The sequence below is a fragment of the Lissotriton vulgaris genome, chromosome 7 (assembly GCF_964263255.1).
Source record: "Lissotriton vulgaris chromosome 7, aLisVul1.2, whole genome shotgun sequence".
NCBI lineage: Eukaryota > Metazoa > Chordata > Amphibia > Caudata > Salamandridae > Lissotriton > Lissotriton vulgaris.
This window is the reverse complement of record NC_141695.1, coordinates 1,264,950,419-1,264,965,498: the sequence shown is the minus strand read 5'-3', so window position 1 is coordinate 1,264,965,498 and position 15,080 is coordinate 1,264,950,419. Positions and strand designations below refer to the sequence as shown.

The 15,080-nt window shown below is 45.6% G+C and overlaps 1 protein-coding gene across 1 annotated transcript in view; it reads left to right on the top strand.

The window, feature by feature from the left end:
* Positions 1 to 15,080, top strand: part of GFRA3 (GDNF family receptor alpha 3) — a 138,858-nt gene that overhangs the window by 59,269 nt on the left and 64,509 nt on the right. The window contains exon 3 of the mRNA XM_086928915.1: positions 1,278 to 1,370. Within this exon, the coding sequence (XP_086785041.1) occupies positions 1,278 to 1,370 (93 nt within the window). The remainder of the gene's footprint in view (positions 1 to 1,277; positions 1,371 to 15,080) is intronic.

Sequence of the window (15,080 nt, the reverse complement as noted above, 5' to 3'; positions counted from 1 at the left end):
ATTTGTCACCACCTATATTTCTATTACGTATTTCACGTGACATTACCCTCCCCCTAGCATCTGGGTTCCCAGGCATACGTGTGGGAAAGTACAATAGTGAAGAAAAGGTTTGCAACATTGTTGCACATTTCAGAATAAAAATAGCAGGTCTTCAAGGGCGAAGGTGCGCCTGGAAAGGACAGTCCCCTTTTCAATGGCCAATTGGCCAGGTTCCATTGCTGCAAGTCCCAGATCTTTGATCACGTGATGAGGGATACGTCAGCTTCAAAATGGATCCCATCCCCACTTCAAGGCCCTCATTTACGCGGTACATGAAAAGTAAGCGAAAACAAATTAATAACACAGAATAAAATGAATACACTGTACACCATGACCAACTACTCTTAATTCCTTATTTTATAATACTTATAGCATTAAGAGTTAGTGCAGAAAAGATGCATAGACAAAAAGCGGCTTAAGATAGCATGAAGCATGATTAGTGACAAGCGGCCATTTTAACACCACTGCGCATGAGCGAACTTTTCCCTCCAGATTGCGAGTGCGTCACATCACATGGGTATGACCGACGCATGCGCAGACTGGATTTCTGCAAAGCGGCCATTTTATTAATGTGCAAGCTTGATTACGATGAAAAAACACATAGGCAAGCCTCCTAGGGACACCCGTGTGTTGGGGAAATACAAATAAATGACAACCAATCAGAGTTAGTACAGTTATGATTTAAGGCGAGGTTCATGAAAGAGAGCAAGTCGCGTTACGTGCGAATCCTTGCTCCATCAGAACCACTGCCTAGAGGAACTCTGTTATGATGATGAGCATGAATCAGGTGGAAACGGCGTCACTACTTCGGAGTGGCCACCCAATGTAGGACAGTCGAGCCTCTCTGACACATGATCTTTTTGTCAAGGACCACCATGGAAACCATGCTGATCCTAGACAAAAAAAAATCTGAAATGTCCTCCATGCGCTGGGAAGAAAGTCCCAGCAAGAGGGGCCATTAAGTATGTTTTTCAGAAGAAGGTTCCCCACTTTGGGTGTTGTCTTTAGGAATAACGTAAGTGATGACGTACCTCATGGCGGCATGGCAGGTCAGCTCACACCAGGCATGTTGGAGCTCCTTGGGGGAAAATGTCTGCAATGAGGTTGACATCAGTAAATTTGGTGGCCTGGCAGCAGCAGGCGTGGTGGAGGCACATGATATCATTTTGGGTATGTATAGACCGGATCCTACCTTGATAGGAGGTATTTCTAACTCTGGTTCCATTTTGCCTCTCTAGGGTTTCTGGACTTGGAGGACTCGCCGTATGAGGTCACAGAGATGGAACAGCCCAGCACCACGGACTTCTTGCGCCTGGCTGCAGTGCTCTCCGGTATGACCAGACTAGTCTAGCCCAGGATCACCTAGGGTTAGAATTTAGGCTTTCAACAACAGATTCTGGAATGAATACATTCATGAACCAATGATCAAATAAATGGGCAATGCTTAACGCGGCTAACACCACAGACTTTGAAGAACTGTCTGTGGTGTCAATGAATAGATGCCTACATGCACGGATCAAAGAAGGAGTTTCCTTAGCTTGACACTACTGACATCTCATGCCTAAACTATCCAACTTTCAGATATGATTAAATAGAGTAATGATTACACATATCTAGCCTAGTTTTGCAAACCTCTCGCACCAGGCCAACTTGTTCTTCTATGAATGCAGGGCTACTGCCTTCTATAGGGCAATAAAATGATTTTTCCAGGGCGTAGGTCATCGCTCTTTTACCCGAATGGTATGCAGCATCACACAGTGGCGGTGCATCCATTAGGGCACAGGGGCGTTGACCCACAAGCCGCCCACGCCCGCAGCTCCCTCGGCGGCTCTGACTAAAGTAAACTAACAATGCATGTCAGTCAGCGTGACGCCGGACTGCCCACCCCTTCAGAGTCTGAAGGGGGTGGGCGGTCCGGCATCATGCTGACTGACATGCATTGTCAGGCCAGGGGATGGCGCGGAGCACACTGCAGGCAGCAGCACAAGTGCGCATGCTGGGTTGAGGTCGGAGAATTTTTCCGACCAGCCTGGTCATGCGCACTAGTGTTGAGTCTGGCTGGCGCGTGCGCATTAGGAGAGTGAGGGATGATCAACGCTGCAACCCTCAAACTCCTAATGGGCAGGCGGCGGCGAGTATCCCTGCTAAGCCAATCCTGGTGCTGCTGGATCCGCGTCGGTATTGGCTGAGAGGGGTTGTGACGCGGCTGTTCCTGTACGCGCCAAAGCGGGACCCCGGTCCAGGAGCAGTCGCAGAGGCGGCGTGGATTGTCAGGTAAGTTTGTTTTCTTTTTATTTTAATTTAACATTGACCAATTGTACACACAGTTCATACATTGTGGTGACAAGTCTTAGATGCTTGAATATTTATATGGCCAGGACAATTGTTACGCGGTGGGACGTTTCTTAAGCCTTGCCAGTTCATATATGAAGGGAAGAGCTCATATAAGGCGGGAAAATTCCTTATACTGTCTGGATAGTTTTTAAATACCATAGGTGGTTTATACCTGGCATGAGAGTTTCATATTTGACATGCAGAGTGCAAGAATGTACAGGCAGTGCTTATATGGCAATGGCATGGAGGATTCTTGTATGTATAGGATGATCTAACGAGATGGAGAATACAAGTATGTACAGGTAGTAATTATGTGGCATGGGGATGCTTGTAGTTTTGTTGAGGTTGTTATTATATGGCAAGGTAAACGCTTGCAGGTATAGGGAGTTCTTATGTGGTATGAAGAAAATTGTATCTTTGGGGAATTGTTATATGGCAAGGAGAATGCCTGTATGCATAGGGAGTTGTTATACTGTAAAATCAGCGAGTGCATGGTGTAGAGGATTCTTCTATGGGAGCGCACTTGTGCGGCACCGGCTCTTCTGAGGAGTGGAGACCGTGTTTACATAGCATGGTTACTTCTTATGTGATAAAGAGTGTTTTATGCGGTGTGGACAATGTTGGCTGAGGTGTTGCTGCTACTCTGCCATCTAAGTGTAATCTGTGCTATGGCGATTCTCTTTTTATGTTCACGAGCGAACCGTGACTAGTGCCTGGTTTATACCTGGTCCACCATAAACGGCCCGACATGACGCTCACATTTCAGTCCACTTTCTAGAAACACCATCACATTCAAAAACATACACAGAATATGCCGTAGGATGTTAAAGCCGGGCAGAACAGCAGAGATGTTCTGGTGCAGGCGTGGTCAAACTCTAGTTGCAATTAATATGTGCATAGAAGCAGACTTTGTGTAGATATGTGGGATGTGGTGTAAGCGGCTACTGGTGCAGGCAGCTGTGGTGTAGCATGCAATGGGTGGCGGCACAGGCAGTAATGATGTAACAGTTTGCGGCACAGCCATGCGGTGGGTGCAGGCAGATTTTAAACGAACTGTCATGGTTCAGAAAGTCATGGATGGGGGCAGATATTCAAAGTGCTCGTATTGCTCTATTAACCTTCCTGCTTGGATTTATGCACTCTTTTTTTTCAAAATATTGCTCTATTAACCTTCCTGCTTGGATTTATGCACTCTTTTTTTCAAAAAAATTTCGGGGGGAGAACCCCCACGAATCCCCCGGTTGTTCGGGCAAGCTCGCTGTGTTCACTCGCCACAATGCAGTACCCCAATAATTGTATGCCTCAGCACTTTCAAATGTCACCAGCCGCCTCTGGCATCACAACGTGACCATTGGCATACCTCTACAGATCTGGGAGGCATTACACTTCTGATTGGGTAATAAATAGTGTCTGTGACTGGGGCTTGCTGTTCCTGGGTTTTGATTGAGTCAGTAATAGAAGCTGTTATTCCTCCCTACTGATTGGGCGATTCACAAGGGAGTGCTCTGCTGAGGAGGTTGTTTTGGAGTTCTAATTGGCCAGGTAATTGTCTGTTGTTTCGGATGTGGGAGGGGCTTCTTCATTTGGTTTCACATTGACATATTATTAGTAACTGTTGCTCTACTGTTCTGAGTGGAGCAATTAGTAGGCAGTGGGGGTCCTAACTTTCACTTTGGTCATTAATAATAGTTAATTTTTGTATGGTTTCTGATTGGGCCAGAAGCAGTCATGGCCCGTGCAGGTATGAGCAGTGGGGCGGTGGGCACGGGTTGGGGGTATTTGACAGACGACCACAAGTGAGAATTAAAAAAAATAAATAATTTTCCCTCGCAAGTGGAGGACCATTGGTGGGCTTGAAATGTCTCAGACAGCGGCACATAACTTAGGCACATACTACAAGACCCACAAACCAACGCGGACTCATTCGCGCCTCTGAAAAGTGCAATGAGCACGAAACGCGCCTGGCGTGAAATGACAGGCATGCTGTAAACTGGAGCCGCCTGCCGATCCGGCTTTTACCTCATGAAGGTTGCTGCAGTGACTGTCAGGGTGCTTTTCCACAGGTGGGAACCTTGAAGCTTTGATTTATACGCGGCCTCCCAGCCACGGGAGATACACCACCTGGAAATTTGGGGCCACGGCGCTCCGAACCATGGAGTCTCAATGTGGAGGCATCCATGAAGGATTGACAAGCTGAATGTGCGAGTGAAGGCCCATTGGTGGGCTTACAACATCTCAGACAGCGGCACATAACTGAGGCACACACTACAAGACCCACAAACCAACGCGTACTTATTCGAGTCGCCCAATGGAGGGCTCATATTTTTAAGTGGGAGGTGTGGCCTCTATGCCAAAATGACTGTTGCGCCTCTGAAGAGTGCAATGAGCATGAAACGCTTCAGGTGGGAATCGACAGGCATGCTGTAAACTGGATCCGCCCGCCGATCCGGCTTTTACCTCATGAAGGTTGCTGCAGTGACTGTCAGAGTGCTTCTCCACAGGTGGAAACCTTGAAGCTTTGATTTATACGCGGCCTCCTAGCCACGGGAGATACACCACCCAGAAATTTGGGGCCACGGAGCTCCGAACTACGGAGTCTTAATGTGGAGGCATCCATGGGGGATTGACAAGCCGGATGTGCGAGTGGAGGCCCATTAGTTGTCTTGAAACATCCCAGACAGTGGCACATTACTGAGGCACACACTACAAGACCCACAAACCAATGTAGACTCTTTCAAGTCTCCCAATGGAGGGCTCATATTTTTAAGTGGGAGGTGTGGCTTCTATGCCAAAATGACTGTTGCGCCTCTGAAGAGTGCAATGAGCACGAAACGCGTCAGGCGTGAATCGACGGGTATGCTGTAAACTGGGTCTGCCTGCCAATACGGCTTTTACCTCATGAAGGTTGCTGCAGTGGATGTCAGAGTGCGTGTCCACTGGTGGGAACCTTGGAGCATCAATTTATATGCTGCCTCCCAGCCGCTGGGGATGCACCACCCGGAAATTTTGGGCCACGGAGCTCCGAACCACAGAGGCTCAATGTGGAGGCATCCATGGAGGATTGACAAGGCGGATGTGCGAGTGGAGGCCCATTGGTGGGCTTGAAACATCTCAGACAGCGACACATAATGAAGGCACACACTACAAGACCCACAAACCAACGTGGACTCATTCGAGTCGCCCAATGGAGGGCTCATATTTTTAAGTTGGAGGTTTGGCCTCTATGCCAAAATGACTGTTGCGTCTCTGAAGAGTGCAATGAGCATGAAACGCGTCAGGCGTGAATCGACAGGCATGCTGTAAACTGGATCAGTCATCCGGCTTTTACCTCATGAAGGTTGCTGCAGTGGATGTCAGAGTGCGTCCCCACAGGTGGGAAACTTGGAGCTTTGATTTATACACGGACTCCCAACCGCGGGAGATGCACCACGTGGAAATTTGGGGCCACGGAGCTCCGAACCATGGAGTCTCAATGTGCAGGCATCCATGGAGGATTGACAAGCCGGATATGCGAGTGGAGGCCCATTGGTGGGCTTGAAATGTCTCAGACAGCGGCATATAACTGAGGCACACACTACAAGACCCACGAACCAACGTACACACACACACACATAAAAAATTTGTCCTCGAACAAAGACGCAATCTCATGCAGGTACTAATATGATTTATTTTGAAAAAAAAACAGGAAGCTATGCAAAGTGCCTTAAGCCTGACTGTGTCTTTGTTCGAGGACAAGCTTTTGATGTATACAATATATATATATATATATATATATATTGAGGATGCGTTTCACTAGCAGGGGTTCTATCCAAGGACTTTTTGAGCAGTGTTATTTTAGTGCAACCATCTGAGGACTGATCAGTGGCACCACAGTTCCCATAATGCATCTGGGCGCAACATAGTTAAATTTGAACTGTGGTGGGTCACGTAAAGCACTTCCTCCTGTCATTGCCTCTTAGGAAGAAGACTACGGACTTCGAAACGCGTCAGGCTAAAATGTTGACGAGAGACTGCCTATGTTACTGCTGGCAAACTTGGAGCGGTAATTGATACACGGCAGCCCGGCCGTGAAGCGTGCACCACCCCAAGACTCTGGGGCCGTGCGGCTTGTTATTCAACCAAGTCGTGTGTGCGGAGCAGCGGCGTAGGATTGAGGATGCGTTTCACTAGCAGGGGTTCTATCCAAGGACTTTTTGATCAGTGTTATTTTAGTGCATCCATCTGAGGATTGATCAGTGGCACCACAGTTCTCATAATGCATCTGGGTGCAACATAGTTAAATTTGAACTGTGGTGGGTCACGTAAAGCAATTCCTCCCGTCATTTCCTCTGAGGAAGAAGACTACGGACTTCGAAACGCATCAATCTAAAATTAGAACGAGAGACTGCCTATGTTACTGCTGGTGTGACAACGATCTATACCTAATTAATGAGGTTGTTTTACCTGCTGCTGCTTGAGTGCCGCTTGTCTTTGGGCAAACTTGGAGCAGTAGTTGATACACGGCAGCCCGGCCGTGAAACGTGCACCACCCCAACACTCTGGGGCCGTGCGGCTTGTTATTCAGCCAAGTCGTGTTTGCGGAGCAGCGGCGTAGGATTGAGGATACGTTTCACTAGCAGGGGTTCTATCCAAGGACTTTTTGAGCAGTGTTATTTTAGTGCATCCATCTTAGAATTGATCAGTGGCACCACAGTTCCCATAATGCATCTGGGCGCAACATAGTTAAATTTGAACTGTGGTGGGTCACGTAAAGCACTTCCTCCCGTCATTGCCTCTGAGGAAGAAGATTACGGACTTCGAAACGTGTCAGGCTAACATTTTGACGAGAGACTGCCTATGTTACTGCTGGTGTGACAACGATCTATACCTAAGTAATAAGGTTGTTTTACCTGCTGCTGCTTGAGTGCCGCTTGTCTTTGGGCAAACTTGGAGCGGTAATATATATATGTATATATATATATGTATATATATATATATATATATATATATATATATATATATATATATATATATATATATCTATACACACACACACGCACACACACAATCACATATACATTAAATGAAACTATAAAAAAAAAAATATATATATATATTGTATGCTTAAAATGTTTCAATCCGACTATTCTATGCGTGAACACATATATCTATATATGTATACACACCTGGGCTCCCACTAGAGACGCAACTGAGGTTCCTTGGCTGAGTCCAGAAGCAGAGCTTTTGTTCCTGGGGTTACATCTCTGTGAAGTAACCCTAAGATTCAAGCCTGGCGGCGCCTTTCCCGCCTGTGAGGGAAGGAATTTCAGAAATGTCCCCGCGAGGGGCTAAATAACCTATGCTTTTAATGTCGCAGCTACATTAATTTAATGACTACGCTCAGCGTGCACATAAAATCCGGGATTTATGAGGAGCTGTCCCTGGTTTTCAGCTCACATTATCAACTGTGTCTTCCCAGGGGCAGCTGGCATATGTCTGCTGCAGGTGCTCGGTACATTGGCCCACAAGTCATCTCTTGGCTGTGTGATAATACTGTGTGTGGATATAAGTAAGATTTAATGCCGTGCTTTAAGATTAAGAGGCCTGGGAAGAGCGTAAGGTCCTGTACATGTCGTGTACATACACAAAGATTCCCGTTTGCCTCAGTACAGCAAGTAGTCTTCATGGCCGCCCAAAACTCCCCTCCTCAGGTACAGCAGTAGGTGGTAGGGATGAGTGGGGTGTGGGTGTTCAGTGACGAAAAAAGCATAGTTTATTCACAAATAAAGCTGAAGGCAGAAAAACTGCAAAGTACATAAACATTGGCAAAGTCAATAGGTCTTGCCTATGCAAGAGTTATTAGCTCTGCCAATGTGTTTTAGACATGTTGTACACCAACGTGGCTGCTGTTCAGCATGGCTAAAAGTTAATGGCTTAGAGGAGAGTATCGTGGAGTGGGGTGTCGTAGGATGAAGCGGCGCAGAGTGGAGTAGAGTGTCCTAGAATAGAGTACAGTGAAGCAGGGGCGGTTCCTCTACTATGGCTGAGGAGCATCGCCCCACTGTTTTTAAGCAGTGCACTGCAAAGGAAACATAAAATAATAATAACTTTGAGTTCTGATCATTTTATGTGTCCTGTTGCTTTGCGGGCGGGTGGGTGGGAGGGGCTGCTCTGCTCTCGGAGCAGGGCAGGGGAGGAGTGGTTTGCCCACTCCTTAGTGGGCAATGACTGGTTGGCCCTCTCGGGCCGCCCAAACCAGTCATGTGTACTTTCCCCGTTCACCATGCAGGCTGCATTAGAGCCTGCGTGGAGAACAAGCCCAGGCCCCCATTCCATGGTTGAGCGTCGAACCAGGATGCTCAAAACCAATCACAATGCTGCATTGCAGCTTTGTGATTGGTTAGGGAAGCCTTTTTAATGCTTCCTGTGCCTCAGGGAGAGCAGGAGAAGAGACAATGGACCGGTGTGGCAAGGTAAGTGTTTCTTTTATTCTTTTTTTATCATTCTCCCTACGCCCCCTCACGACCCTGCCTCCCCACCGAACCACCCACCCACGTGTCTGCACCTGCCTCTCCACCCCCGAACCATGCCGGCCGCCACTGCAGGGATGTAAAGTGGAGTGGCATGGAATGAAGTGTCATAGACTGTCGTAGAGTGGAGTGTTGTGGGGTAGAGTGGAGTGTTATGGAGTAGAGTGGACTAGAGCGTCATAGAGTAGAATGGAGTGTCTAAGAGTGGAATGTCATAGAGTGGAGTAAAGTTGAGCAAAGTGGCCTAGAGTGAAGTGGCAAAGGATGGCGTAGAGTGAATTAAAGTGTTGTAGAGTGGAATGTTGTAGAGTGTCGTAGAGGGTCATAGATTGGAGGGGTGTAGAGTGGGGGAATAGAGTGGAGGGGGTGTAGAATAGAGTTGAGTAATGTGTTGTAGAGTGTAGGGGTGCAGAGTGTCATGGAGTGGAATAGAGTGTCGCAGAGTGGCAAAGAGTGTCGAAGAGTGGAGGGTAATAGAGTGGAGTTGAAAGGCGTCACGTGGCATTGAGGTTTGTAGAGTGGAGTGTCGTACAGCAGAGGGCCATAGACTGGTGAGCATAAGAGTGAAGGGGCATAGAGGGGAGTGGAGTAGTGTAGCAATGAGTGGAGTAAAGTGGTGTAGAGTAGAGTGGCATGGAGTAACTTAGAGTGTTGTAAATTGGAGTGTCATAGAGTGGAGTGGTGTAGAGTGGAATGGCATAGGGTGGAATAGAGTCATGGAGTGGTGTGGCGTAGATTGGAGAAGAGTGCCCTGCGGTTAAGTAGCATAGAGTGGCATAAAGTGGAGTGAAGCAAAGTGGCGTGGTGTAGAGTACAATACAGCCGCGGCCAGTGGAGGTAAGAGCGGTGGGCCGGGTAGGGGGGATTTCCCTCGCCTTTGTCCGCCAAAATCCCCCCCCGCCCCCACACCTGGCCCCATAGCTCTTACCTGAACAGGCCGCGGCTGGTACAGTGGTGTGGAGTATAGTGTATAGTGTCATAGAATGGAATGATGTAGAATGGAGGGACGTTGATTGGAGTATCACAGGGTGCTTTGGTATAGAGTGGAGGAATGTGTCATAGAGTGAAGTGGAGTGTCGTAGCGTAGTGTGATGTAGAGTGGAGTGGAGTAGAGTGAAGTAGAGGGGAGTGGCATAGCATAGAAAGGAGTAAAGTGTCATAGGGTGGAGTGGCATAGCATGGAGTGTCGTAGAGTGTAATAAAGCCCAGTGGAGTGGCACAGAGTGCCATAGTGTGTCGTACAGTGTCATACAGTAGTGTACAGTGGAGTGGCATAGAGTGTTGTGGAGTGCCGTAGAGTAAAGTGTTGTAAAGTTTAATGGAATAGAGTGATGTATGGTAGAGTAGAGTGTCATAAAGTGGATTGGAATAGAGTGTCACTGAATGAAGTATTGTAGAATGGAGTGGGGTAGAGTGGGGTATCTTGGGAAGTGTCGTAGAGTGTCATAGAGTGGACTGGAATGGTGTAGAGCTTTGTAGAGTGGAGGGATGTAGAGTGGAGAAGAGTGCCATAGAGTGGAGTAGCGTAGAGTGGAAAATGCATGGTGTGGTACCATACTGCCATTACAGGCATCCCATTTTCAAATAAAAATGAGCATTACATTTGCACAGACATACAGTTTTACTGATAAAACTATACAGTGCACAAATGACAATGTGCGGAAATGGCATCACCCAGTGAATCGATTTGTCTGATCATATTAAAATATTTGTACCAAAAGATACTTCAGAATTACAAAAAATATGCTTCATTTGTGCTTTCCTAAATTTTATATATTCCGACATATTTGCACAGTTCCTTTACAGACATTTATATGTTGTTGTGTGCTATAAAAAAAGCCTTTCCTTTCACACCTCCAGATTGTCAAATAAATCCTCTCACTTTGAAGTCAGGGAAAGAAAAGTAAACATTAATCTCCCTTGGAAGACAGAGCCTGATATTTGACCTCTTCCTTTGAATACACAGCAAATGTGACAAGATATGAACAAAATGTAAAGGGCTGTGTACAGAAAGCGAGCTTTAGGTCAGCTTTCAGAATGTCCCCAAGAAGTCCTTAGCAATCAAACAACTGCGCTGTCTCGTATGCTTCGACCTAAAAAAACAAGCATTGTCAAAGCCTCTAGGTTTGGGCTTAATGCTCTAACACATGCAGTGTTAGCAAATTAGAGTTTGTTTAGGAACTGTATGAGTTTTTGTAGTATATAGTCATGCATACATTATAATAATTTTCCTTCCACACTATAAGTAAATACAATAGGGAAAATACGTAAAGCAAACTTCTTATTGGCAAAAAACACACATGCATTCTTCATGTCAATTATGTTATATATATTGCTAAGATTCAAAAATAATTATGTACACTTTATGGCAGATTTCTTGCAGTTGGGTTAGCTCACAGTTCGAACCTGTATACATGGCCCAAGATATATTCATGTATATATAACTTTACAATGCTAACTCGTAATACTTATAACACTTTACAATACAATTCGAGGTCTAATCAGATTTTAATTGTGTCTATACCCTCTGGATGGGATACTCGAGATTCCATAACAATGTAAATGTAAATGTAAATGTAAACGTATAGGCATTTATATAGCGCACTACTTACCCGTAGGGTCCCAAGGCGCTTCGACCGCTGCGAAACCCTTCCTGGCTTCCCTGAGAGATGGTCCCTTAATGGGTATCTCCAGGGTGAGACCAGGCATCCCCGGCGGTCTGGTGGGGCCGTTAGTGAAGATGAGGCAAGCTAATGCCCAGAGTTGCCGAGTGTGATCGCTGATCAGAGTGGGCACCGAGGCGAGAGAATTATCGAGTCCGCTGACCCTGGTCCAGAAACCTGCCGCGCCGGGAATCGAACCCTGGTCCCGGGCCGTCCTCTGCTCTCGGGTCTGCCGCCTCTAACCAGTGAGCCACACTACTTCAATATACAATAATGTAGCACCTGCTGGGGTTTTGCATTGTTCATTGTTGTTTGGTGTTAGATGGGCCCGTCAACAGTTGAATTATAAGCACGTATTTTGCTAAACTTTCAGCCAATCTATCAACCATCCTTGCTCTTTTCATTTGGATCTGCTCAGTCTTTGCCCACCCTTCCATATATTTGATAGATAAGAGCATACCTGTAATATCGGGTAAGAAATACTCCTCTTAATATGAGTTAAATGTCTTAAGGTGTATTACACAATTCTAAGGTCTTTACTCCTAATCATTTTATTAAAGGTGCCGCCTTGACTGCCATAATGATTTATCCAGTCTTCATCCAACTAGAGACTGTCTAATTACACCACTGCAGTGGTAAGTCACTTGAGAATCAGAATAAAATAAATAAGACGGTAAGAAATAAGAAACTAATTTGGTACTATCTCTCTCCCTGAAACATCACGCAACAGTACCCGGCTGGGTTAACTGTAAGTGTATTTATTTATTTCATCACATATGGTGTTTTATCCCTATCCCAACATCAGTTTGCCAACGTGCCTTGATATAATCAGGTAACTCGCCAGTAAGCCTCCTAAATTTAAGTAAATTAGTGGTAATTACGATATAGGTAATAATAGCGTTTTATTTCACTTTCCTAATTCACAGAAGTCCCCTACACTTCTCCAGTCCTGACGAGACCCACTATACTAATTGGGTCGAAACGCCGTCGACGCCCTTAGAAAACGAACCCTACAAACAGTGGCTAGGATTCATGATAGTCACTGGGACATATATTCTTGTCATTTTCATCAAATAATTGGTCGTTTTCTAATTCTTTTGTATAATAATCCCCTTAGAAACCCTATATAATTCACCTTGTAAATGTTATTTTATGTTTGTTTTTGGTTCTGCTAATACACTTTGGGTCACTTCTGCACTTTTGTACTTAAAACACTATATGTGCATAAATGTAAATTTAATTGAAAAATTCAAATGATGATTTGAAAAAATGAAATATAAATGATGATTAAACATCTTAATGTGTAGAGTTTCTTTGACTTTTGGACATCCTCTTAAAACCCTCTTTATATGTTATTAATTAACGGTTGTTATATTGATTAATTAGAGGTCAGATCAAACACTTGATCAGTTTAAGCGTAAACTACATAGACCACAATTCAGGGAGTCAACACAAGATTAGATTCTCACACCCGATTTGGGTGATAAAGAAAGCCCTCACACACTGACCTAGTCAGTGTCATGCTTCATCATCGGGCCCCACCGACAGAGGCCGAATGCCTCTGTGGTGTGCTTCGACGCCAGAAAGACTGCGGAGCAGGTTTTTTGTGTGTGGAGGGCGTGCTCTTGTTTACAGTGAAATATTAAAAGTGCCTAAAGCAAGGGTATCGGAAAAATATATTTAATAAATGATCCCTGAGGCACAAAAATAAGGAGTATTACGTGTCTGTATTTATATGCCAAGGTTCAAGGTTGGTGAAATACAGAATATACTCAGTTCATTCCAGTCAACATGTTTCAGCCATAAGGGTGGTATATTACCGTGGCATTCATCAGGACTATACCCCGGCGGTATGGGCTCTCTAATCACCCACCCTAACCTGGGGACGTGAAAGTGAAAAATAAAAAGTGAAAAAAGTGCATAAAAGTTGTGGAAGAGTAAAAATACTCAATTCCAAAAATACTCCGTAATTTTGGAGTGTAACTGCACTTTCAAAAGGGGCGCTACTCGCACCATGGGTCTCGGGAGGGGGTCGGAGCGACCTGGCACATCGGCCTCAGCGCTTCCGACCCGCTGATCAACCTAGTAGTGACCTCCAAACCGGACCCCGAATCATCTGATTCGGGGTCCGGTTTGGAGGTCACTACTAGGTTGATCAGCGGGTCGGAAGCGCTGAGGCCGATGTGCCAGGTCGCTCCGACCCCCTCCCGAGACCCATGGTGCGAGTAGCGCCCCTTTTGAAAGTGCAGTTACACTCCAAAATTACGGAGTATTTTTGGAATTGAGTATTTTTACTCTTCCACAACTTTTATGCACTTTTTTCACTTTTTATTTTTCACTTTCACGTCCCCAGGTTAGGGTGGGTGATTAGAGAGCCCATACCGCCGGGGTATAGTCCTGATGAATGCCACGGTAATATACCACCCTTATGGCTGAAACATGTTGACTGGAATGAACTGAGTATATTCTGTATTTCACCAACCTTGAACCTTGGCATATAAATACAGACACGTAATACTCCTTATTTTTGTGCCTCAGGGATCATTTATTAAATATATTTTTCCGATACCCTTGCTTTAGGCACTTTTAATATTTCACTGTAAACAAGAGCACGCCCTCCACACACAAAAAACCTGCTCCGCAGTCTTTCTGGCGTCGAAGCACACCACAGAGGCATTCGGCCTCTGTCGGTGGGGCCCGATGATGAAGCATGACACTGACTAGGTCAGTGTGTGAGGGCTTTCTTTATCACCCAAATCGGGTGTGAGAATCTAATCTTGTGTTGACTCCCTGAATTGTGGTCTATGTAGTTTACGCTTAAACTGATCAAGTGTTTGATCTGACCTCTCTTTTCTTGTTTTTGTATGACTAACCGGGGACTAAGAGAGTGCCTCATTCTCCCTACCTCTCCTATTGTTATTGAATATTGATTAATTATACAACTAATGTGCCACGTCTACTGAAACTCTAGCAGATATGGCAAGGGCCAAGCATTTCTTCCACCGGCTGGTCAAAATAAGGAAACCACATTTTCTGGAAAATAAGACTCTGAACAATCTGTTTTAGCTCAGCAGGAGGCTGATCTGAGTGAGAAAGCAGTGATATTGCAAAATGACTTGCGTCCCTAAAAGTCACCCTATCTGTTCGTCTTTTTTAATGTTTCCAGATCCCCCCAGCTTTGAGCCCAGCGAAACAGTAGTGAGTATCTGATCTGCTGCGGCGGCACACATTTCGTATTTTTCAGACAGCACTACCTAGCAGCTCGCTGGACTACAAAACTCAAGTATTCCTCGTCAATGGGTGCGGAAAGGAGTCAGGGAGTGGAAAGCAGGAGGAAAGCCACCTGGGTTCCATTCTTTGCCAATTTTGGGCAAAGTACAGAAATAGTTCTGGAGGGAAAGACCCCATCTTAAGATATGTTGTAGTACAACTTTGCCTTGGAGTTACAAAAAATGGTCACAAGAGCTTGGTGGTCAGCAATGATTGTGAAAAAATATCTATAAAGAATCAAATGAAAATGTCACAGACTCAAATC